The sequence below is a fragment of the Branchiostoma belcheri genome, unplaced genomic scaffold, assembly GCF_001625305.1.
Source record: "Branchiostoma belcheri isolate BF01 breed outbred unplaced genomic scaffold, Haploidv18h27 scaffold98, whole genome shotgun sequence".
Classification (NCBI taxonomy): domain Eukaryota; kingdom Metazoa; phylum Chordata; class Leptocardii; order Amphioxiformes; family Branchiostomatidae; genus Branchiostoma; species Branchiostoma belcheri.
Genome location: NW_017804664.1, coordinates 585,626 through 609,323, shown reverse-complemented (window position 1 = coordinate 609,323; position 23,698 = coordinate 585,626). Strand labels below are relative to the sequence as shown.

Here is a 23,698-nt window from a genome sequence, read left to right as displayed (position 1 = left end):
CAAGCTCTTGGTGAAGAGGCCAATCATCCTAACAGTGAGAAATTGTGTAAGGCTGTTACACTGACCCTCCTTTCCCTCCAGTCCCTCCACAATCCTGCGAGCTTCCGTCTCGATCCTGTCCTGTAGAGACTCTGCCGTGGCCTGAAGTGCAGCGATACGCTCAGCCTTACTCCGGCCTGAGGAACTGCGGTAACCTCCTGAAGAAACAAATTTGTTTTTGTTAGCACGAACCTGACAGTAGGTGTAAATCTTTGTAGGCTTACCGCCTGCAGGAACAAGATGTTCACGATGCAGTTTCAGTTACACTGAAAGTGTTTTTGGTTAACATATGTTTGGTTCTGCCATAATTTTATAATACGAACAATGCCATTACATGTTTGAGACTAAATCTTTGTAGAAGTAAAAGTACCACAATACAAATGCCAGTGATGATATGGAGAGAAACCAGATCCAACGGTGTCAATCAAAAATCATTTTTATACAATCTCGCAAAATTTACATTTCCACAATATGACAGTAGTTGGATTTGGTCCAATTTTTGGACTTCTACAATTTTTTTTCATGTCTGATTTGAGATGATCTAATGATTGGCCTAGTTGATCCACGCATAATGATCCATCACAGGTTCTCACCGATGGGGTATCTGGAGTATGTAGAGCTGTACAGCCTGGACCCCGCGATGCTGTACCCCCCGTTGCTAAGCGATGCCCCGCCCGCCCGCGCCGACGACACGTCCGGCTGCTTCCCGTGAAGCTGCTCGATGTACGCATCATGGAAGCTGATTGGTCGGTCCGGCGGGGCGGCGGCCTCACGCGGCCCGGAGGGGATTCCCCGGATGGAAATGGAGGGGCCGGTGGTTGCCGGGGGAACAGTTGTCATGGTTACGGAGGGTGCAGGGGGTACTGATGATGTTCTGGATGGACCAGCAGCTGGTGGCTCGGGGGATCTGCAAACATAAAACGTGTCACTGGTTAGTTCATAACTTGTAAGGAAATCGGACTGTTTTTTAGCCTCAAGTGAATAGAAAATAAAAAAAGTCCAAGGACTCGAAAGAGTGCTACAACTTGTTTAGTGGAATGTTTAGTGGAATGGCTGCCTTTATTTTTTAGCACAGCCATCCAGTAATGGTTATAAGAGTCTGAGAGGTAGCAAAATAAATTGTTGTGGCCATATTGTAAGACATGTAAACAAGAAATAACTCACTATCTTCCTGCTGCCTAACTCTTTCATCAATGGACTAATTCAGTGTACTAAAAGTCTTCATTACTAGTGAGCTAACTAAAGGTGTGAGACATTTGATGTTCTCTCGCCTATCCCACCTGTCTGCCTCAGGTGTGATGACAGGTGTCCTGTCCTCGCTGGACACAGAAGCACTGGAGCCGCTCCAGGGTCGCTCTGCCCGGCGCCCCGCGTTCTCTTTATCTGACTCCTCACTAACCACGGGCCGGCACAACTGGGGAGGGGGGCGGCATTGGGACAAGGTCACAAGGACAAAGATTATTGTATAAAGGTCACAGGGAGAATGGAGTGGATTGCTTCATAGTGAAAAACAACAAAACAATCAAATACACAATAACTCACAGAAAACTGTGAAGTGGACTAGAATGTTTGCAGAAAGCTTAGTTAAAATCTTAACTCATGTTTAAGTTCTAAACATCTTCATTCGTCTTGAGCTCTGAACATTGATCTTACTGGTCTCCTGTCCTCGTGGAAGGGGTGTCGTTTGGGCAACTCCGCGTCTCTCACAGTCGGTTTGACAAAAGTGCTGCCCTTTGGCTTGCCCTTCCTCTCCTCCCTCACATGCTCCCTCCATCCCTCCCTCCTCTTCTTATCCAGTTCATCCAGCATCTTCTGTTTCTCCTCCTCGGCTTTCTTCTGAGCTTCTCTCTGTTCTTTAAGTTTCCGCTGTCTCTCATTTCGCTTCTTGTTCATGTACCGCCGCACCTCGCTGTGGTCGTAGTGACGTAGCTTGGTCGCAGGGAGCTCCGATTCTTTCACTGGGGGTAAAAACACATGAAAGAAGGTTTATCAAAAAGAAACTGAAAGATTTTCCTGTTCCCAGTGACTTTTTAGGGGAGAGGTGCTCCCTGACATCAACCTGACTCCCGGTTGATGTCAGGAAAAAAAATCAGTGAATTTTCATGAAAATATTTAAAAAAAAACCCTAAATTTAAAGATTTTGGCAGAGGTGCTAGCATTTAGGGGAGAGGGGGAGCACCCTTGCTTCAGTGCTTGGGAAGTACCGTTCAATTCATACATTCACATTTCAACAAAATAAAATGACTGTTCTTTTACTTACTAGCAGTGTTTTCTTTACATGTTATTTTTTTCCAACAGTTGTATTTCAAATTCCATACTAATTGCAATAGCTCTCAACTGAACCGAGAGAAAGAAAGAGAGAAAAGGGGAGGAACGAGAGACTGAGGCAGAGAGAGAGGCGGATGAACCGATAGACATAAAGAGGGCTGTACCAGGAGAGGCCTTGGATGCCTTCCTCTTGGCTGCCTTGCCAGGTTTGGTCTGTGCTGCAGATTTCTGAGCTGCAGGTTTGTCTGGTGCTGCCGGCTGTTCTGACTTTAGCGTGCTCGAGTCATCATCATCTGGAAATACAACGGAGTTTGTCAGGGAACTTAGGAACCAAGGCTTTTAACATAACGAACAACTACTAGCGCAAGCAACAAGCAAATGTCATAGGTTACTGGTCAAATAAAAGAAACAATTTCCAAACGTATTATAGTTTCACGTATCATTCCAAGAAGGACTTGGTTGCTTTGTCTCCCTCAGAATCAAGTGATGTTAGTAGTACAAGAGGACGAAGTTGGTCTGAATGACTTGTTTGAGGTGTACAGTAAAAGAACTGAACTGACTAAAGCAGAAAGAGTGACTACATTTCTACTGACAGGACTTAGTTTGACCATGTTACAATGTAAGTCCGTAAGTAGACAGGATGTACATCTTCCTGCCACCCTTACCAGACTTGTCCAGTTGTAGATCATCAAACACCCCTCTGGCCTCCTTAGACAGGACCTCCGTGTTGGGAGCCTTCCCATCATCCATCGCTGCCAGAGGATCCTGGGATAGGTCCTCCAGAGGATGCTGGGATAGGTCGTCATCTGATGACATGTCTTTGTCTTGAAAAAAAATTGTATGGATGCATTTAGAAAAGTTTGACCAATATTTCTGCCTCAGATCAGTTACAGATAAGATCAGTGCAGCTAAGAAGTGGAAAAGGAGTATACCTCTAGCGTCTTAGCTTAGAACTGCAGTCTTCTGTTCGCAATTTCCTCTCTTCAGTTCTACCTCCTGAATTCCTACCTACACAAAGCTACTAGTAACCATATCACTACTGCCCTCTATCAGTTTATACCAGTACTGCAGCTCACCACTAGCGATGGTTCTCTCCTCCTTAGCTACCTTCCTGGCTGCCACAGAGCTGGATTCAGAGGCAGTTGATGTCTGTGTGTCCTTTGTCGGGGGGGAGTAGGAGCGTTTGGGGAGTTTCGGGGGAGGACCGAGGACCTTCAGCGCTGCCTTCTGACCCTCACGCCACGCTGACGTCGTGATGATGCCTGAAGAAACACGATAAGAATGGTCAAGTTTATCGAACCATGGACTACACGACAAATATACTCTCATGCATAGAAATGAAACAAAGAAGGAGGTAAGAAGAAAAGGGAGAAAAGAAGCTTGGAAGATCCATGTAACTTAGAACAGCCAAGAGAGGAAAAGTACAATCAATGGTAGATAACATGTAGGTTGAAGTAAGTACTGATAGGTACAGTAAAGAAATGCTCTATAAGTCGATATGAATAGTACACAAAGTAACATACAATGTAGAGAAATGATCTACTTAAGAACTAGGAAAAACGGAAGACTAGAAAAGGTGGGTAATGTATAATGAAGTGAGAAGTTGAAAAAATACTGTACTGTAGATAAAGAAGAAGACAAAGTAACATACAGTGTAGAAAGGAGAAGTCAAAGAAAGTTGAAGAGACCTCAGAAAATGGAAGATTTACAAAGGAAATTAAAGCACACTTTAAGGTAAAGTAGACAAAACATACAGTGCAGAGAGGAGAAGTCAAAGTAAGTGGGGAGACTCCAGAGTAGAGAGGACCAGGACAGGAGACTGTGGGCTGATGGGACTGTGGTCACTTCTGCCAGGGGACAGTCTGGGACAGACACATGGGAGAGAAAAAGAAATAAACAAGATATGATTCTTGTATAACAAAGACAGGAAAAATGAACATCAGATACAGAAAAAAAATCACAAGTAAAGGAAGAAGATCACAAATTCAATAATGTCAGAAGCAGCCAGTGTACCTTTCATAGCAGGCCTGGTGGTTTAGGCTACCTTCAGGTACACATTAGAAATACATGTATCTGGCTTACAGTTTCCGAAGGTGGTATTTTGAGCTTTGTAAGAGCTAAATCATATCTAGAACCATGCCTATCTAGTTCTATCCCGGAATGCGGTTAGGGTTAGGATTGGGCACGGTTCTGGATAGTCTTTGCATATCCCAGAACATAGATTTGTCCCAGGCACAGTTCTGGATATGCATGGACTGTCCAGGACTTTGTCAGAGCATGGCTGACTGGATAAAGCATGGCTCTGGATACAAGGTATGTCAGAAGTAGACATGTACAGTGTCTGTACCTTTTTTAGAAGGCCTGGATGTTTTAGCCGACTGAGGAGCTCCAACCTTTCTATGAGGTTTGGGGGACTTGGTGGTGGCAGCAGCAGAGGCAGGGCGGGGGGTTGGTCTGGACTGAGCTGCAGGCAGATGAGGAAAAAAAAGGAAGTTATCTCTATCCAGTTTTAGCTCACTGAAGAGCTACTGTCCCACTGGTCGTAACAGAGAAGACGGACGCTATGTACAGTATTTACATGTGTACATTGTACAGGTTTAGTTTACCAGGGACATTCCCCTGGCTCTTTTTGACAAGCACACTGACCACGGCTTAACGTCCCGTCCTATGGACTGCGACCCTTTCCAGTACCGTGCATGTTGGGTGAGCAACAACAGCTGGGATTCGAACTCCCAACCTCTTAGTCCAGAGGCAGGGTCGATAACCACTGGACTGCGCATGCTACTAGCTCTGAGAATGAGACCAGTCTGAAAACTTACATTCTGCCATTCCTATGAGATGAAACTAACTTGGCTGTACCTTACAGTTACATTACTTTTCCTACTGCCCCAAGCATTTGTGAAGGAAGGGTTTGACATCCAAGTAATAAGTAGCAGTTATATACTGAAGCAACTGCATAGATTTTGAATGTTGGCATGTTTTCAAAATCTATCCAGTTGCTTGACTCAGGCCTTAAGTAGCACAGTAACTGTTTCCTTGACCCAAGCATTACAATTTAGAATCCTGCATACACTGGCCACCATTTTCTTCAAATCGACTGTACTGATAAGTTTAACTTGTAATACTTGTGAAGAACTATGAAGAACTGGCTGAACTGCTGAAAAAGTTTTGTTTCACCTTTTGTTTTGTCCTTCCTTGCTGGTGCTGTCTCCCTGCTGCCCTGACCTCTGACCCCTGTGTGACCTTTGCCCTGCTGCTGTGCCAGTTCTGTCTCCGTGACGACCTTCCCGTCCTGGGTTCTGTACTTGGTCGCCGCTGCACTGAAACCTGGGGAATAGACAACCACACGATTACATAAACATTTGACAAATACAACACAGCTCTCATTATAGTTATTTTACATTATATACTTGACATTTTTCTATGAATAGTTTCATCAGGTTGGTAAATTATTGCATAACAAAATTCTTTGCACATAACAAGATATCTATTTACTAAGAGTCTTTAATTTGTTATACATTCAATAGACGCTAGTATTTTAACAAAATTTTGCTATTTTCAAGAAAACTGTAGAGTCAAGAAATACCATAAATAAATTACAGTGTAAGAGAATATGATACTAAATAAGGAGCCACAATAAAGCAATTTTGCCAAAAAAACATAACTACAGAAAGTTTCCAAATAAGGAAGTCACATGACTGACCTTTGTACTCCGGAGGAGGCGGGGCAGACTTGATCTTCCTGATCCTGGGTGTGACCTCTGACCTGACCTCTGACCTGTATGGTTCCTCACCCCTGGTTGCCACAGTAACAGGTTCCTCTGCGGAGTGTAGTCTGCGTGCTGACAGGTCCTCCCGCTCCGCGGAGTAACCTCTCCTGGCAGGGATAGACCCTACATCCTCCGCTCCTGCTTCTTTCCTCTGCTTACGGATTCTCTCCTTCAGCTTCTCCAGACCATCTGTGGGGAAAACAGGTTTTTACTACAGAAGAGTTTGTACCTTCCGTACTGTGTCTGCTTTAGGTTTGTGGACTCATGACATGACATGTCATGTCTTTCTGTCCATGTTGATTCTGGGACAGTTTTTCCTCGAGTCAGGGAGTGAGAGACCATTTAAGGTTTCTGGCCTCCTCTTCACATTCATAATGTTTTATTTTTAACATGTATAATCATATAGCTACGTTTTGTTACTCATGTGAGTTAACTACAAACAATGAAGAACTTTGTGACTACAAGTACATGTACATAGCTGATAGCTGATGTTGCTGATGTGCTAGATCAATGTAAAACACAGAATACATGTCTAAAGATAAGGATAGACACACCAGAACCCCCCAGCTCCTTCTTCTTCCTCTGGACCACCTCAAACTTGCGAACAGGACTCTTGGTCCTGGTGAGAGCCTCGGCTGACATCTCGTCAGGACGGTACAGGTCAGGTGGTCTGTCTGCTGACGGACTCTTCTGTGTGCTCTGTGCCACCGGGCTGCCGATGTCTGGTCTGTCAGGCAGGAGGTTTGTCACATTGGAAATCCCTCGGCTGTAGTCAGGGGGAATGGAGACATGAATGGTTTACTGTGGTCATTATGATCAGTAATATATTGTATATATTTAAGCATATCACAGCTACAGGCTGAAAAGTGAATTGCATACTTTTTCTAAAGATGATACTAACAAAACTGTTCATTGACTTCTTGGATATTTACAACTTATTGCTGGTACACATTAAACATCTTCACCATATATAAAACCACAATTAATACTAACTAAAAGCAGGTAAGTTTTAGTACATAAGCTTAGGTTTACCAATACGTATTGAGTGTTCTCAACAGCTAACATCTATGAAAGATTGACTAAGATAGATACCTGTACATGTCTGATGTTGTCCTGTGTTCTCCGGTACCGGTGTCAGCAGTGTATCTGTCCTCTGCGCGAATTCTATCCCTTGCAGAAGAGAACAAAGCACCCGAGTGGTTCAGTCTCGATGGTGACGTTGTTTCACCATCTAACAACAAACCTTCGGCTCCAACACGAGCGGACGTGTCGTTTAGAACCTTCACGTTTGTGCTGGACTCCACGACGCTCGAGTCCGCCCGGTCGTCTCTCGTGTTTCTGGAGAGATCCGTAACCGTATACGTCGGCGCCATGTTGGCTGTTCCGTACGCCGCACTCCCGTACCCGCTGTTCCCCGCGATGATGTCATCAGAGCTGCCGTGCAGCGAGGATTGTGGGTCGACGGCCGAGCGGTAGGACTCGAGTGGATCCCGGAACTCCACCCGTTTGGACCTGTCCGGGATTCCCACCGGGCTGCGAGATCTGTACTCCCGCTGAGGTCGGGTCAGGTCAGAGGTCAGGTCGGAGGTCAGCCCAGGGGTCGTGTAGCTAGTTCTGGATGTGGGCTGGTAGAGGTGGTCTGTGTACTTTCCATCTAGAACATTAGAAGCAGTCATATAAGTTATAACTTTGTCTATCTTAGTACTTAGTTCTAACTTCTAACTTGGAAGCAGCTTTGGATGAAATTTTGCTAGTGGTAGTAAAAACATTACCCATCTGGTAGAGATGATAACAATAATATGTCTTTGGCTTTATTTGAACATCAGCTTCTCTCCCTGAAGTTCTATACATGTAGTACATTGCATGTAATACATGACATCACTTAAGATACAGATCTAGAGTGAGTACAAGATAACAATCATTCATATACAACATAATCATAACAAGAATACAGAAATGAAAGATGCCCTCACCCCTCCTGCTGACTTTCCTGTGTGCAGGGTTACTGGTAACCTCAGGTCTGTCTCTGGGAAACCTGTCCCTGCTTCTGTAGTCTGTGGTGCTCTGGAAAGAGGAAAAACATAATCAGTCTGTGGCTCAAACATACATCAGGTCAACCCTCATAATAATATTCAAGGAAGCACTAGAAATGTTGACCTTAATATATTTTGAACAATATCAATACAGGAGTGAACATTCAAATAAGAAGTCATGTAAGTTTCCCTGCATGCCCTGTGTTTTGTCTTGTCCTATTGCTGTTGACTTTTTAAACTTCTTGTCATAATTGTTAACATTGACTTTCTTCCCCAACAGGGCTCGGAATAGTGTAATACTAATACATGTAGTAAACTTGGAGCTGTGCAGGTATTTCTGATGTCTAAAATAACAGAAATGGTTTCTGGACAGTTTTAGTATGATTCATAGTGAATCATACTTTGCACATTCTGAGTGATGCAGGTAATTTTCATTGTTACCAGCACCTGTGCAGGTGTGCTGAGAAAAGGATTTCCAGCCCTGCTGTGCCAATATGGCTGTAGTCCTTACCTCCGGATACCCTGTAGCAGTGATCTGGTAGGACGGGATGTGGTCCATCAGCACGCTCCTGTCGGTAGGCTCCCTGTCATGTCGCCGTGACGACAGGCTGACCCCGCCCGGTAACATGTACCTCCCCGCCGCCTCGTCTGTCCCATTGTGGCTGGCGTCCATCTTGAAATTTTCTGCATCTTCGATCCTGTTCTCCGCTCGCCTTAGCTGGAAGGACATTTTCTTGTCTTGACTTTGTGAAAACTTGCAACATTTGAAATACAAAGTTTTTATTTCTGTTCTCTCCAACATTCATAATCTCTCTATCCGGTTAATCATAAAATTGTGTGTTTTCTTTTTGCTAGCAAAATTGCAAGTTGTATTTTTCTGCAATTATGAAAACTGCATGTTGTCATTGTTGTGGGTGGGCATTTCAATCCCTCCTTCACTTTTGGTGTATGGAATAATACCATTTGAACTGAGTACTATAAAGTATAATGCATGCAAAAAGCTACTGGTGGCATTTGAAATGAACAAACTTTTATCTACTCACCACAGACTTGGCCTGTCCCAGCTGTTTCCATGCTGAACTCATGGCTGAAATAAAAATTCAATTTCACTGTCGATGTACTCAGATGTAGTGATAGTAAAATGCCAAAGACAGAACTAAGAGTTCTTGAACATATGGTTCAGATTGTGTTTTAGTGTTTAACCCAGTTGCAATATGCTAACCCATACAGTTTATCCAATCAACTAATTGCCTTAGAGATAAAGTCTGACAACCAAATGATTTCATTTTCATAGACTTGAACAAAAGATTGTACCCGTGAGTGAGCCGCCGTATCTCTCGGGTGACGGCCCGCGCTGCACGAGAGACGGCTCTCCGACACGGCGGGCGCGGATGTTGGACGCCATGTTCTCACGCTACTTACTCAGCGTTCGCAGAGGAAAGTCCTGGTGCTGTAAGAGAGGGTGAAACATGCGTCAATGATCATATATCACCAGAACTGCACAGACATAGAACAAAACTTGTTCAACGTTGTGCTCCAAAATTGTCCCATAACTAGCTATGCAAGCTCGTTGAGGAGTGCATCTTGTAGCAGTAATATATAGTGGCATGGACAAAAAAAAAATGGGTGTTTTCTACATAAGTCCATACTTGTACTTGTAGGAGTACAAGTTGTACGGCAATATACGGCAATTTGCAAATTGGTAAGACTGTCACACATATATTAGAGTTACCACCGGCACGGTTACATGATACTATTGATAGAGTGACAAAAGGAACTGTGACCATGCATACAGCATAGACATCTGTAGGTGTGCATAAAATATGCTACAAACTTACCCTATATACCGTGACCAACAAGACCACTCAAACATAGATGAAACAGTCGCGTTAAAACACTAGATAATCTAAACGATCGCATGGATTTTGCGACATAAATCTACTTCCCCAGCTCAGCTGCGATCTGGAGTAAATAAAACACAGAGATATTTGTAGGAATGCGTGAATCACGTACATGACTCACTGCGCCGCGCCGCGCATTGTTGACGTTCTAAGGTGACAAAGGAGCGCGGGACGGCCATCTTGTTTACGACATCTTTAGCGATAAAAATATGCCGTTTAGAAGGTCAAACACCACCTACCATGCCAGGCACACTCTTTCCAGACGAACTGTGTCATCTTCTAGATTGAAATAGTGCCAAACATTTAATAGACACGGGCAGAAATCATCAATTTCGCTTGAAAAAATACATCGGGGAAAAAACGACTAGGATGCCGCCATTTTGAAATTCAATTTGGCGCTAAGAATGTCGGGATAAAGCGCGCCATCTGCCAGGTCTCACCTGAACTGCAGCAAAAATAGCCGCCTTCTGGCTGCAGTTCAAGTCATAAGCGCCAGGGTGCGCTTCATATTTTCAAGATGGCGGCGCCCAGTGCTGCAGAATTTGCCAGGTGGAAACAGCAGTGTCTTTCTGCCGCAGATTTGAGTCGCAAAGGCAGCATCGACGAACCGATAGTAGAACTGGTCAACTTTATCAACGGACAAGAGTTTCTTTTCACCACAAGCTCGTGTTCGGGGAGAATTTCAGTTTTTGCTGAGGTAAATGTGCGCCCCCTCCCCCATTACAACATAAACATCTGTGTAGCTATGTTTAACTGTTATGTGAAGTTGTGAACGATACAATGACAACCTGAAAACATTGTTGTTGTTTTTTCACAGAAACATGAGGAAAAGAAGAAAGGCTGTGATTGGTTGATGATATCCCACTCTCAGACTGATACAGCATCAGTGGTAAGGCAACCAGCCAATCACAATACTCGATCTATATCCAAGTAAAGGTACAAATTGTACCCTCTGATACAAACTTTTAAGCTATACTGTTTTTATGCTGGCCTTTAAATCTAGCATGGTTTTTATGGTAGGTTTACTGAAAACTTGATGTATATGTAACAACATATACTGTGATTCATATACTAGATTATATGTACACAGATAGGTAGCGTTACATGTAGGTAGGCTTACTATTAAAGATATCAAATATTTTATGTCTTACCTTAATTTTTGTCGAACATATGATGACTCTCCTTTCCCCTTCTTGCCCAGATGACGTCCCTGCGCATGCATGACCATACCGGGTCTGCTGTGTTTAAGTTTGAGCCGTTCGTCCTCCATGTTCAGTGCAGGACCATTCAGGATGCAAGACTTCTCGTAAGTTTCTCTTGGGTTTTTTGGTCATACAAACGTATATGTGTGTTTCCATGATACATCCTCAGTTCTGCCATTTTTGCCTGAGACTTCCATCTAGAACACAGCAACACAAGTGCTAATGCCTGCTATGTCCGATGACCTTGTTTTTAACTTGTTAATTACTTATGGTATTCCCTTCCCTTCATTCCAGCACCAGGCCGGTGTGCAGGCTGGCTTCAGGAACTCTGGGATATCCCTGGGGAGCAAGGGGAAGGTTGTGGTGGTGAGTAGGGCTGGGTGGGAGAACAGAAAATCTGGCTGTGCAATATTATACAGGTTTTTTCATAGGATGTCACATCCGCCATGTTGAATTACACTGTATGTCTATTAAACACGCTAACATACTGCTATGATCCTCTTAAAATGTAGTACACAGTAACATGGTCTTTGAGTATTTAGATTATGGGTAGCCAATCAAAAGCCTTATACTAATACTATAGATATGTTTTCTGCCTTGTGTAGTTTGTGTGCAACACTCAAAGTCAAAGCTTTTCTAACAGTAACATCGCATACAAATGTGATAATTTGTACATGTGGGGGCTTCAGAAGTATCCATACGTTGGACGCTGTCTTTTAGCAGTGCGAGGTTAAAAATTGTGGAACACTTTTTAAGCTTTTCTGAAATTGTTTCTGTAGGCCATCAGAAGCACCCACACCCTAGAGGCCCCACTGTCTGACCGAGGCCGGATGTTGGTGGATGAAGGTTACGTCAGTTACCTGGTCACAGCAGCCAATGGGAAACTAGAGGAGAACCAACGCAGGGTGCAAAGGTCAGTACCATGGCAACTGTGAGGCTTATAGAACTGGGGATTTGGTGGTCTTCGGCTGTTTTCTGATTAGCCCAGTTCTAAACGGGAGTAATTCAACCAGGCCGGCTATGTTGTCTATATGCAATCAGAAAATAGCACATAAAAGCTCCCAAAGACCCTGAACCCCCCCAGTTTTTGGCATGTATGGAGGCTACAGGATACACAATTCAGCCTTCCACTGCAATACCTTCTTTATAAACCATTTGATTAAATTGATTACTTAATTGATTGATTTACTGATTTTTTTTCAGATTCTTTTGTTACCTGAAAGAGATACTCTCAAAGCAAGCGGAGTCGGTACCATCTCATACAGTTCAACACAGGAAAGATAAACATCAGGAAACACACAAAAACAGGAAACAGCAACAAGAGGGAAGGTCGGACAAAAGTGCAACTCATGAGGAACAGGACCACAGCGATGATGGGGTAGACTTACATGACCTGTTTGAAGGAAGCTGACATCTGTTTTTATATAAACAACAACATTAACATTGGCATTTTTGTTGTTCTTCTTTTCCTGTTGTGCCTTGTGGTACATGAACAGCAGGCTTTTAGCTAGGGGGTGTCCAGGGTGTCTATTGGACGCCCTGTACTGAAAATAATAAGAAATTGGACGCCCTACTTTTTTGTAGGACACCCTAAAGACGCCCTATTTTTCCACTCCCAACCCTTGCCATGCACACATGCCTCCCTTCAGCCTTACTATAAATACAAAAATGATGGTTTACTGAAGGAAAAAACTCAAATTTACACCTGAAAATGCAGAAAGTAGTGTTTGAGAGCATTATGGATTTCAAAAAAGCCCCCCTAAAATCTTGCACTCAGCATGTCTTCACTGTGCATAGCATACAATAAAAAAAAATGGACGCCCACCAAAAAAATCCTAGCTAAAAGCCTGATGAACAGCTTTCCTTTTTAATTGTTACGACCAAATTCATGTTTGTATATCGTCTGTATTTGTTTGTTTGTTTATTTAAATGCAACAGTGCATAACAAGTGGCAACCAGGCAGCAACAAGGCTGGTTTTGTGGGTCATCTATTACCAGTTTCGACTGCCTTGTTGACCCGTGTACTGACATGTTGTCAGTCTTCAATAAAGTAAAATAAATTGTTGAAGGTTCAGTCTAACCTGTACTCTGCTAGTGACCACCTTGTATAAGCCACTGCCACTTTCTAGTTAGTTTGGTGTCCAGTTTATTGCAGTTAGGGCAATATAACCTCCTTGAACATTATAAGTAAATGATATTATAGCCTCATATAACGTTGAATGGCGGGCTGCCATCAAGCCTCGGCAATGGTGTACAACAACGTCTAACCCTCGGAAGACTGGGAACAACAGACAATAAACCATATAGCGAGTGTGAGTGAACAGGCCAATATGCCCATGGGCATGTCACATGTTTGCAGGCCTGTAATATACAGGTTAGGGGATCAGATTTCATGTGTATCCTAGAACAGGCAAATATCCCCACGTGTCTCATGTCTGTAGGCCCCTATCATACAGTTAGAAGATCAGCTTTCCACTTCCGCATCATACATGCCCAAAAACATACAAACAGCACGCAAACCAGTTGAAACTCCAGAAAGGCCTCTGTGTGTGCAAGCTATAACAGGCATCTTCTTATACATGACGTAACCCCCAAAAGGTTCATATGTCAGCTGCGGCAAACCGGTTTGTTCAGACTTTAACTTATCATGAACGGCCCCGGGCTATATCGGCCCAGACGAGAGTAGAACAACAACAACAACAAAAACATGGGCAACAACACGGCACTCTTGGTCCTCCTGGCCTGTTTGGTACTAAATTATGCTCTAGGAACGTCATCCATAAAAATGACTTGCTCTGGCCCAAGGCAGCTTGTGTCGGCCCCACGGTTCTGTTGCTGATGCCCTCTGATACGGAGCATGCCCATCTCGTCACGTGACGTCTTCACCAAAGGTTCATATTTCAGCTGCTGCAAACCAGTTTGTTTGGACTTGAACTTATCGTGAATGGTCCGTCCAAATGAGTCTAAAACATTAAACATGGGTACCACGACGGCGATTTTGGTCCTTCTGGTCTGTTTGGTACCGGATTGTGCTTTGGGAACGCTACAGCTGTCCGCGACGGTTCCAGAGAACGCTCACGCGGGGGAAACCGTCACAAGTGTTCGGCTGAACCTAAAGGAAGATCGGGAAGAAGTCAGGTGTGACATTGTGGACGGAAACAAGAACGGGCGTTTCCGTGTGACCGACTGCGTGGTCCAAGTGGCTCGTCCGTTGGATTACGACGTCCACCCGAGTTATAACCTCACGGTAAACGTCACTGGGTCTTCCGAAAGACACCAGCAGCTATTTGTTGATGTACAAGTCCAAGACGTGGAGGGATACCCGCCTGTTTACAACGACACGTGCGAAATGCCGATTCGGAGTGGCCCTATGATGTCAGACGATTTTTTGTTCAATATCAAAGTGACAGGCGAGGCCATGATAGAGGGAGTTGGAGAGATGTCCGTGTCAAGATACTTCACACTTGACTATGACACTTCGCATACAATCGATTACAATGGTTGTCTAGTGTGGGTTACCTATACTCCCTGGCATACTTATGACGTAGATATGTTTCAGTCGATCTGGGATTCACAATATCATTGCTGGAACTGTTTTAATGATGCGGGATCTGTCTTACAAGGTCAAGTATTTCGTGGCGGTACTGAGTTTATCCGAGTTTATTACTCGGGACCTAGACCAGTGCACGTGTTGAATAATATTTTCACATTTGCCGGTTCAATCCCGCTTTCTTCAGTTAAGAGAAATAATTTCTCATGCAAGCTGTCAGAAAACGTTTCTATTCTTCAAGTTATAGCTGGGAAGAGACATACAGCAATACCTATACGTCTAGAATTTGAGATCCAGCCTGTCGGATGTCCCCCAAACAGGTACGGCGTGTTGTGTGACCAGAACTGCACCTGTGAGAACGGCGCCCGCTGCCACGGGCTGAACGGAGCCTGCAAGTGTCAGCCTGGATGGCAAGGTGTCGTCTGCGACATTCCTCACAGAACCGTGGCCATTATCGCGACCCCTGGCGACTCACGACGGATTTACATCACCGGCTCTGTAACGCTGCACTGCAGGGTTTTCCATCTGGCTGCTGAAAGGATGACTTGGACATTTCCTAATAAAACGGAAAAGTGGCTGCAGGACGCTCACGAAGATCGTGTGCAGATCCACAACATCCAGTCCGAACACAACGGTACCTACATCTGTACTGTGTTAACGCAAGACGGGACGGTCATCAACGCAAGTTACGAGCTTCAGGCCGTCGCCTGTCCTCCCGGTAAAACGGGTGAATCGTGCGGAGAGGACTGCGTCTGTAGCAACGGTGGCAGCTGTGACCGGTGGGCCGGCTGTGTCTGTCCGCCGGGATGGACGGGAACCGCGTGTCAGACCTCCTGCCAAGTGGGAACCTACGGACAGGGTTGCAGCAGCAGGTGCTCGTGTCAGCATGACGCAATTTGCTCCCCTACCGACGGTCGGTGTACATGTACGGCGGGCTGGTTCGGCAGACACTGCAGCAGACCGTGCCTCGCAGGTCGGTACGGATTGAAATGTTGGCAGGCCTGTGCCTGTAAGAACAACGCCACGTGTAACCACGTGGATGGAACTTGCGCCTGCGCGCCACCCTGGACTGGCAAGTGGTGTGACGTCATCGAAACGGACACGGACACATTCCCGTTGTCGCTCCAGATTGCCTTACCCGTGGCGCTGACTCTGCTAGTCGCCGCAATATTAATGTTTACACTCTACAAACGGAACAAGGCTAGACATGCGGCACAAGAAGAGCGTCTAGAGGAGACCAGAGCCATACTGGAGCTGAGAAGTATGGAAGATGACCTGGCACAGAGTTTGCAGCCCGGCTGGCTCAACCGGTGGGAGAGGAGCGCTGACGATCTGACTCTGGACGAACTGGTCGGACTGGGCGCGTTTGCACAGATCAGGAGAGGCCAGCTCCGTGTGGCTGGCGCTGACGTCACGGTGGCGGTCAAGTCCGTCCGCGGAGAGGACAGGCGGTGCTACCGAGCCTTCTGCCGGGAAGTCGCCGCGCTGATAGCCGTACACGAAAACAACCACGACCAACATGGCGGACATCCCAACATCGTCAAGCTGTTTGGAGTCGTGACCAAGTCCTCACCCAAATGTATTCTCCTGGAATTTGCTGCCAAAGGCGAACTTTTGGTAATCCTAAAGGAACAACCTCGGCCAAACGGTTCTCTTGTCATGTTTCTGAGCTATGCCGTCCATATATCCCGTGCCCTGAGCGAGCTCCGAAATCTGCGGATCGCTCACGGTGACGTGGCCGCCCGAAACGTCCTAGTCAGCGGCGATGACGTGGCCAAACTTGCTGACTTCGGTCTGGCTCATGACGTCTACACCACGACTACCTACGTGTCCACAGTCCAAGGTGACGCGGACGAACTCCTGCCCCTGAAGTGGATGGCTCTGGAGTCGCTGGAGTCTCGCGAGTTCACGTGCGAGAGCGACACGTGGTCGTTCGGCGTGCTGCTGTGGGAGATCGCCGCCTTCGGGGAGGAGCCCAGCTACCAGCGCCATCTGAGTTGTCCCAAGTTGGTGGGGATCCTGAGGCAGGGGGTCCGTCTGGAGAGGCCGCCCGGATGTCCGGAAAAGCTTTATAACGTCATGAAGTCGTGTTGGCGGGAGGACCCGTCGGTAAGGCCCGAGCCGGAAGAACTGGAGCGGAAACTGACAGAATGTCGCCACGAAATGGACCCGCGTCTGGTCAGGGACCTCGAGTAGGAAAGCTCGGAGTGACAGACAATGTAAAGCAGTAACGCTAGCAAACATATTGGACATCTGGATATATTTACAGTTTGAAGGTGTTTATTAAGTCAAAAAAATTTAAACGAGAAAAGTACTTATACATTTGTATGTCTATTGGCTTTTGACAGTTGTTTGCAGTTGCTGAATTTGTTTGTGTTTGCATACCATATAATTATAAGGGAATAGCATTTCCCATGGGAATCTGGTATAGCGACTTAGTAGTTGCATATGTTTTTCCCTTCCCTTCTAACCATTTTCTCTATAAAAAAAAGGATCATTCATTAATGTTCATGTAGGTATATAGACTTTGTGTATTAGATACGCGATTGAGGGTTTATTCATGAAATGTCGTTATTCTTGTATACTCTACTGTATGATTATCATTATAACATTCAAATATTCCAGCATCTTGCGAAAATTACAATTATATCATCGATTTATTTCAAACGCAATACTACGACAGCACAACAATACAGTACACAGCGCCATTATTGCATCACTTCGCAGCCATTAGGGCTGAACTAAAGGTTGGTTTAGAGCGTTATTATTATATAGCTAAAATCTTGAACGTAACTCCGTGTCATAAAGCAGTACTAGTATATTATATATATAGCATCTAAATCATTAAGATTAAGGGTTGACAAACTATACATGATTGCTTAAAATGTGGACAAGGTATTTACGCACGAATGTCTGCTATGTTGATATAATACTAATAGAGAATTTAATTAAACGGTCATTTAGGAACAAATGTGGTCATTGTTGTAGACTGTCTGGATTTTTATGTTTCCAAGTGTACATCTGTAACATAATACCAAAGATTGAATATAGTAGACTTCGCTTTTTGCAATCAATCAAACACACACGTGGTTAGTACACAGTCCAGATAGGTTTCAGGAAGCCTTTGGAGGCTTACAATCTGTTTTCGTGGAGCTAGTCAAAGTCGAAGTTCTGGTGAGAGAGAAAGAGGATCCTGACGTCTATACATTTATATAAACTGATTTCCGATAAACAATTTCAGTTTAAACATGGCGACTGCCCAACGATTAACCACATTTCAGAGACACGCGTTCTTGAGGTGATATAGTGTCCTGCCATATTGTGTAATAGTACTGCTGTCCAGTATGGACTAAACTGCAGTTTCCTTCTCCATAACCAGACGCGGGTCCATTTCGTGGCGACATTCTGTCAGTTCCCGCTCCAGTTCTGCCGGCTCTGGCCTTACCGACGGGTCCTCCTGCCAACACGACTTCATGACGTCATACAGCTTCTCCGGACATCCGGGCGGCCTCTCCAGACGGACCCCCTGCCTCAGGATCCCCACCAACTTGGGACAACTCAGATGGCGCTGGTAGCTGGGCTCCTCCCCGAAGGCGGCGATCTCCCACAGCAGCACGCCGAACGACCACGTGTCGCTCTCGCACGTGAACTCGCGAGACTCCAGCGACTCTAAAGCCATCCACTTCAGGGGCAGGAGTTCGTCCGCGTCACCTTGGACTGTGGACACGTAGGTAGTCGTGGTGTAGACGTCATGAGCCAGACCGAAGTCAGCAAGTTTGGCCACGTCATCGCCGCTGACCAGGACGTTTCGGGCGGCCACGTCACCGTGAGCGATCCGCAGATTTCGAAGCTCGTTTAAGGCACGGGATATTTGGACGGCGTAGCTGAGAAACATGACAAGAGAACCGTTTGGCCGAGGTTGTTCCTTTAGGATTACCAAAAGTTCGCCTTTGGCAGCAAATTCCAGAAGAATACTTTTGGGTGAGGACTTGGTCACGACTCCAAACAGCTTGACGATGTTGGGATGTCCGCCATGTTGGTCGTGGTTGTTTTCGTGTACGGCTATCAGCGCGGCGACTTCCCGACAGAAGGCTCGGTAGCACCGCCTGTCCTCTCCGCGAACGGACTTGACCGCAACCGTGACGTCGGCGCCAGCCACACGGAGCTGGCCTCTCCTGATCTGTGCAAACGCGCCCAGTCCGACCAGTTCGTCCAGAGTCAGATCGTCAGCGCTCCTCTCCCACCGGTTGAGCCAGCCGGGCTGCAAACTCTGTGCCAGGTCATCTTCCATATTTCTCAGCTCCAGTATGGCTCTGGTCTCCTCTAGACGCTGTTCCTGTGCCGCATGTCTAGCCGTGTTCCGTTTGTAGAGTGTAAACATTAATATTGCGGCCACTAGCAAAGTCAGCGTCACGGGTACGGCAATCTGGAGCGACAACGGGAATGGGTACACGTTGGCAGTCGTGGTGTAATTCGAAAACGGGATTTTAATCACGTCACACCGCTTACCAGTCCAGGGTGGCGCGCAGGTGCAGGATCCATCCACGTGGTGACACGTGGCGTTGTTCTTACAGGCACAGGCCTGCCAACATTTCAATCCGTACCGACCTGCGAAGCACGGTCTGCTGCAGTGTCTGCCGAACCAGCCCGCCGTGCAGTTACACCGACCGTCGGTAGGGGAGCAGGTGGCGTCATGCTGACACCCGCACCGGCTGCTGCAGCCCACTCCGTAGGTTCCTACTGGGCAGGAGGTCTGACACGTGGTTCCCGTCCATCCCGGCGGACAGACACAGCCGGCCCACCGGTCACAGCTGCCACCGTGGCTACAGGCGCACTCCTCTCGGCACGATTCACCCGTTTTACCGGGAGGACAGGCGACGGCCTGAAGCTCGTAACTTGCGTTAAAGACCGTCCCGTCTTGCGTTAACACCGTACAGGTGTAGGTACCGTTGTGTTCGGACTGGATGTCGTGGATAATTATATGATCTTCGTACGGTTTTCGGTCTTCGCCCTGCAGCCACTTTTCCGTTTTATTAGGAAATGTCCACGTCATCCTTTCAGCAGCCAGATGGAAAACCCTGCAGTGCAGCGTTACAGAGCCGGTGATGTAAATCTGTCGTGAGTCGCCAGGAGTCGCGATAATGGCCACGGTTCTGTGAGGAATGTCGCAGACGACACCTTGCCATCCGGGCTGACACTTGCAGGCCCCGTTCAGGCCGTGGCAGCGGGCGCCGTTCTCACAGGTGCAGTTCTGGTCACACAACACCCCGTACCTGTTCGGGGGACATCCGACAGGCTGGATCTCAAATTCTAAACGGATAGGTATTGCTATCCGTCTCGAGCTATCAGCTATAACTATTATGTAAGAAACGTTTTCTGGAAACTTGCATGAAAAAGTATTCCTTTTAACTGAAGAAAGCGGGATCGAACCGGCCAACATGAAAATATCATTCATCACAGGTGTAGGTCCGGTGTAGCACCTTCGAATAAAGTCGGTATTTCTGCGAAATACTTGACCTTGTGCGACCAATCCCGCACCATTTAAACACTGCATGCAATGTACTTGGGAATCCCAGATCGACTGAAACAAAACTACGTCATAAGTGTGCCAGGGGGCAAACGTAAACCACACTAGACAACCATTCTTATCGATGGTATACGTAGTTTCATCGTTACCGAGTGCCATGTATCGTGACACGGACATCTCTCCAACTCCCACTATCATGAACTCGCCTGTCAATTTCATGTCGAACAAGAAATCTTCTGACATCATAGGGCCACTCCGAATCGGCGTTTCACACGTGTCGTTGTAAGCAAGCGGGTATCCCTCCACGTCTTGGACTTGTACATCAACAAACACCTGCTCGGACCTTCCGGAAGACCCAGTGACGTTTACCGTGAGGTTATAGCTCGGGTGGACGCCGTAATCCAACGGACGAGCCACTTGGATCACGCAGTCGTTCACACGGAAGCGCCCGTTCTTGTTTCCGGCTACAATGTCACACCTGACTTCTTCCCGATCTTCCTTTAGGTCCGACCGAAGATTGTTGATAGTCTCCCCCACATGAGCGTTCTCTGGAACCGTCGCGGACAACTGTAGCGTTCCCAGAGCACAATCCGGTACCAAACAGGCCAGAAGGACCAAAATCGCCGCCGTGTTTCCCATGTTTAGTGTTTTAGGCTCATTTGGACCGACCATCCAGGATAAGTTCAAGTCCAAAGAAACCAGTTTGCAGCAGCTGAAATATGACCCTTTGGCGAAGACGTCACGTGACGAGATGGGCATGCTCCGTATCAGAGGGCATCAGCAACAGAACCGTGAGGCCGACACAAGCTGCCTTATGCCAGAGCAAGTCATTTTTATGGATGGCATCAGCGCGCGCATTAATTTTCGCCTGATTTGGGAAAAAATGTTGTTGCCTTCTGACAGTGGTCAACATGCCAAAAATGTGCAAAGATGTCTGTTGCCATGCCGGAAGGTGAATGGCAGATAAATGTAAAGAGAGGAGATGAGAAAAGGCTCTGAATTAATGTTTTGTTTCTTACTTTGATGCAGTGATACGTGATGCTGGCTGTGTACATGTGGTGTTCCCACTGAATAAAAACCATTTGTACAATGATTTGAGTCAAGAGTTTAAAAGGTAGGAACCTTGCTTTTTTCGGCCCGCCTTTTTTTCGCCGCTCGCATTAGATTTGGAGTCTACGGAGGATGTCATCCATAGAATTTACTTGCTGTGACCTTATAATGAACTGCATTTCCACACCTCAAACGGCCAGAGAAGGAATTGCGGAGTCTAATTCTTACAACAAAAATACGAAAACTCATGACAAGAACTTAAAGTAACGTTAAGGGAACTTGTAAAATTTAACGTTCTGCTATAATAAAAGTAAATATGATCTCGATCCAGTTTTAGCTCACTGAAAAACTACTCCTCCACTGGTCGTGGAAATTACTTGAATTACCAGCAACGGGAGGAACTAACTTAAAGGTATTTAATGTGTTTTGGGTATCAAGACGCTCCAATTGTTTAACGGGCCAGTCAAGCGCAAAGGTGAAAAGCCATTGTCCTGCAGACCGTTCCATGTGATTGACACATGAATCTAGTTATGCTTTTCCCTTGTTTTTAAGGAGCCGAAATGCCGAAAACTACATGCAGAGTCCATATGATTCATATTTAATCGTAAGGAAAGAAGTAGAAGAAAAAGTTAATAGTTCTCGCTAAATAAAAAAAGTGTTGCCTTCACCCTTAACATTCAACTTGGAACAGGCCAAACTGTCAACAAGAACGAGTATCCTACTGCGTCCCGTCCTTTGTACCGTACTGTTGACAGCGTATCCAGGGCGGAACGTGCTCATTCAAAGCAGGTGCGAGGGACAACTACAAGGCCAGGTGACAAACGTGAGTCAATCTTTACTCTTATATCTTTTTTGTTTTTTAGAATTTATCCGTCAGATGAAAACGCTCAGAACACGGCTGTTTTTTGGGGATGGCAATGGAAGCGTGAATCATTCTGGACTCAAAGTCATTCCCTATCGCCCGAGGGTTGTGGTCCGACGTTTTTGACGCTGTTACTTAGTGTTAGTCCAAAGTCCACAGCCACCAGGTGGGCCGATGTCCGTTGTAGGGTCTACTGTGATGTACCTAATAAATCTAATGTGCAACCTGCTATCGCCATTGGAATTTGCAATCGCTTGGAAGCAGACCGTTCCATGTGATTGACGAAGGAGTGTAGCCCCGCTTTTCCCATGTTTTAAGGAGAATACCAAACCTGTATTCAGTCATTTTTATCCGCAAACATTTTAGTAACAAAAGACAAGTGTGCAGTGACAAAACTATCGATTGTCGGTGAGTCCATCGAAGATTACTGACCGTTACTTTATCACCGGAGTTAAGGGTTTGGGTGGGGATGTTTGGGTAGCTCGTGTTTGGACACAAGTTTGTCCGTTCGCTATGGACACAAGAGTATTCTGAGCCCCACTGTCGCCCCAAGTTTGTGCCTTTGTCAGGACAAACTCTGGACGTCCTCCTGTTTGTGAGTAACGCTTGGCTTGTAACGTAAAGGTGCTGCCCACTACCCCCTTTGAATCGCTAGCATACATGCATACATATACCTTGGCATGACGGTGGAATGGCAATGAAGGTGCCAAGGTAAACAGTATTTTGTAAGGCTTCAGAAATAGTTTGGAAACCTGATCTTCGCCGAGTGAAGTAACTGACTATGTCCTGCTACAGGGTACACACGATGGCTGGACACCCAGGCAAGCTGTTCACAGTCGGACTGCTTGGAGTCGCTGCTGCACTGGTTTGTTGTTGATGTTAATTAACTATAGCATATCATTTTCTTAGGCTAAGGACAATTATCATATAGCCGGGTGACATTGACCAATCAGAAGGCTCCATTCCACATTCCTTATGACGCCGTAATGTCACAAATAGAGTCAAAACCCGGTATGACTGATGGCTGCGCTCACTCGGTGGCTTTATTCGGGGGTTATAGCAACTGACAAGGCTTTATCGCACCATATTCACCTCGGGGCGGGTCATTATCCCTTAATTATAAGATATACGAACCACAAAGTCCAATATCTAATCATTATAATCAATGTCATTACTATCGTTATTCGTTATATACATTCCCTTTAAAAATGGGGCTATGCTGGAAGATCTGAGAATTTCCACATAAGTCGCATGACGTTTGAACCAAAACCCAACCCATGGTCAGTTATAATTATAATTAAGAGCCCGATAAGTTTGGCAAGCGTTAAATATCTTTTACTTCTACGTTTGGACTGCAGGCATGGATGCCACAAGCCTCACCCTTCGAAGAAGGTGGAGAGACTACCATTGACAGTGAAGAGGGTGCTGATACCGAATTCGTGTATAGGTCAAGAACACTCAAAGCCGACAAGAGCAAATCCAGTGGGACCACAAAGT

At 45.8% G+C, this 23,698-nt stretch overlaps 4 protein-coding genes across 4 annotated transcripts in view; 2 read left to right on the top strand and 2 right to left on the bottom strand.

Annotated features, from left to right (window-relative positions):
* The window catches only part of LOC109462016 (centrosome-associated protein 350-like), a 39,764-nt gene extending 30,205 nt beyond the window's left edge, over positions 1-9,559 (bottom strand). Inside the window, 16 exon segments of the mRNA XM_019758505.1 lie at positions 66-197; positions 633-946; positions 1,320-1,453; positions 1,693-1,997; positions 2,472-2,600; positions 2,973-3,131; positions 3,384-3,569; positions 4,655-4,771; positions 5,485-5,634; positions 6,011-6,265; positions 6,631-6,842; positions 7,169-7,730; positions 8,050-8,140; positions 8,621-8,827; positions 9,153-9,196; positions 9,424-9,559. Coding sequence (XP_019614064.1) covers positions 66-197; positions 633-946; positions 1,320-1,453; positions 1,693-1,997; positions 2,472-2,600; positions 2,973-3,131; positions 3,384-3,569; positions 4,655-4,771; positions 5,485-5,634; positions 6,011-6,265; positions 6,631-6,842; positions 7,169-7,730; positions 8,050-8,140; positions 8,621-8,827; positions 9,153-9,196; positions 9,424-9,514 — 3,088 coding nt within the window. The 5' untranslated portion in view covers positions 9,515-9,559.
* A 962-nt stretch (positions 9,560-10,521) lies between these two features.
* Positions 10,522-12,632, top strand: LOC109462005 (tRNA wybutosine-synthesizing protein 3 homolog). The gene is made up of 6 exons (XM_019758491.1): positions 10,522-10,707; positions 10,828-10,899; positions 11,212-11,316; positions 11,507-11,578; positions 11,992-12,125; positions 12,416-12,632. Exons 1-6 carry the CDS (start codon positions 10,528-10,530, stop codon positions 12,621-12,623), a joined length of 771 nt encoding a protein of 256 aa, XP_019614050.1. The 5' UTR covers positions 10,522-10,527; the 3' UTR covers positions 12,624-12,632.
* Positions 12,633-13,962: 1,330 nt separating this feature from the next.
* LOC109461990 lies at positions 13,963-17,065 on the top strand. The gene has a single exon (XM_019758471.1). The coding sequence runs from the start codon at positions 14,157-14,159 to the stop codon at positions 16,956-16,958; it is 2,802 nt and encodes a 933-aa protein (XP_019614030.1). The 5' UTR covers positions 13,963-14,156; the 3' UTR covers positions 16,959-17,065.
* Positions 17,066-18,111: 1,046 nt separating this feature from the next.
* LOC109461989 lies at positions 18,112-21,077 on the bottom strand. Its single transcript, XM_019758470.1, has one exon. It carries the CDS (start codon positions 21,046-21,048, stop codon positions 18,112-18,114), a length of 2,937 nt encoding a protein of 978 aa, XP_019614029.1. The 5' UTR covers positions 21,049-21,077.
* Between the last annotated feature and the right edge of the window lie 2,621 nt (positions 21,078-23,698).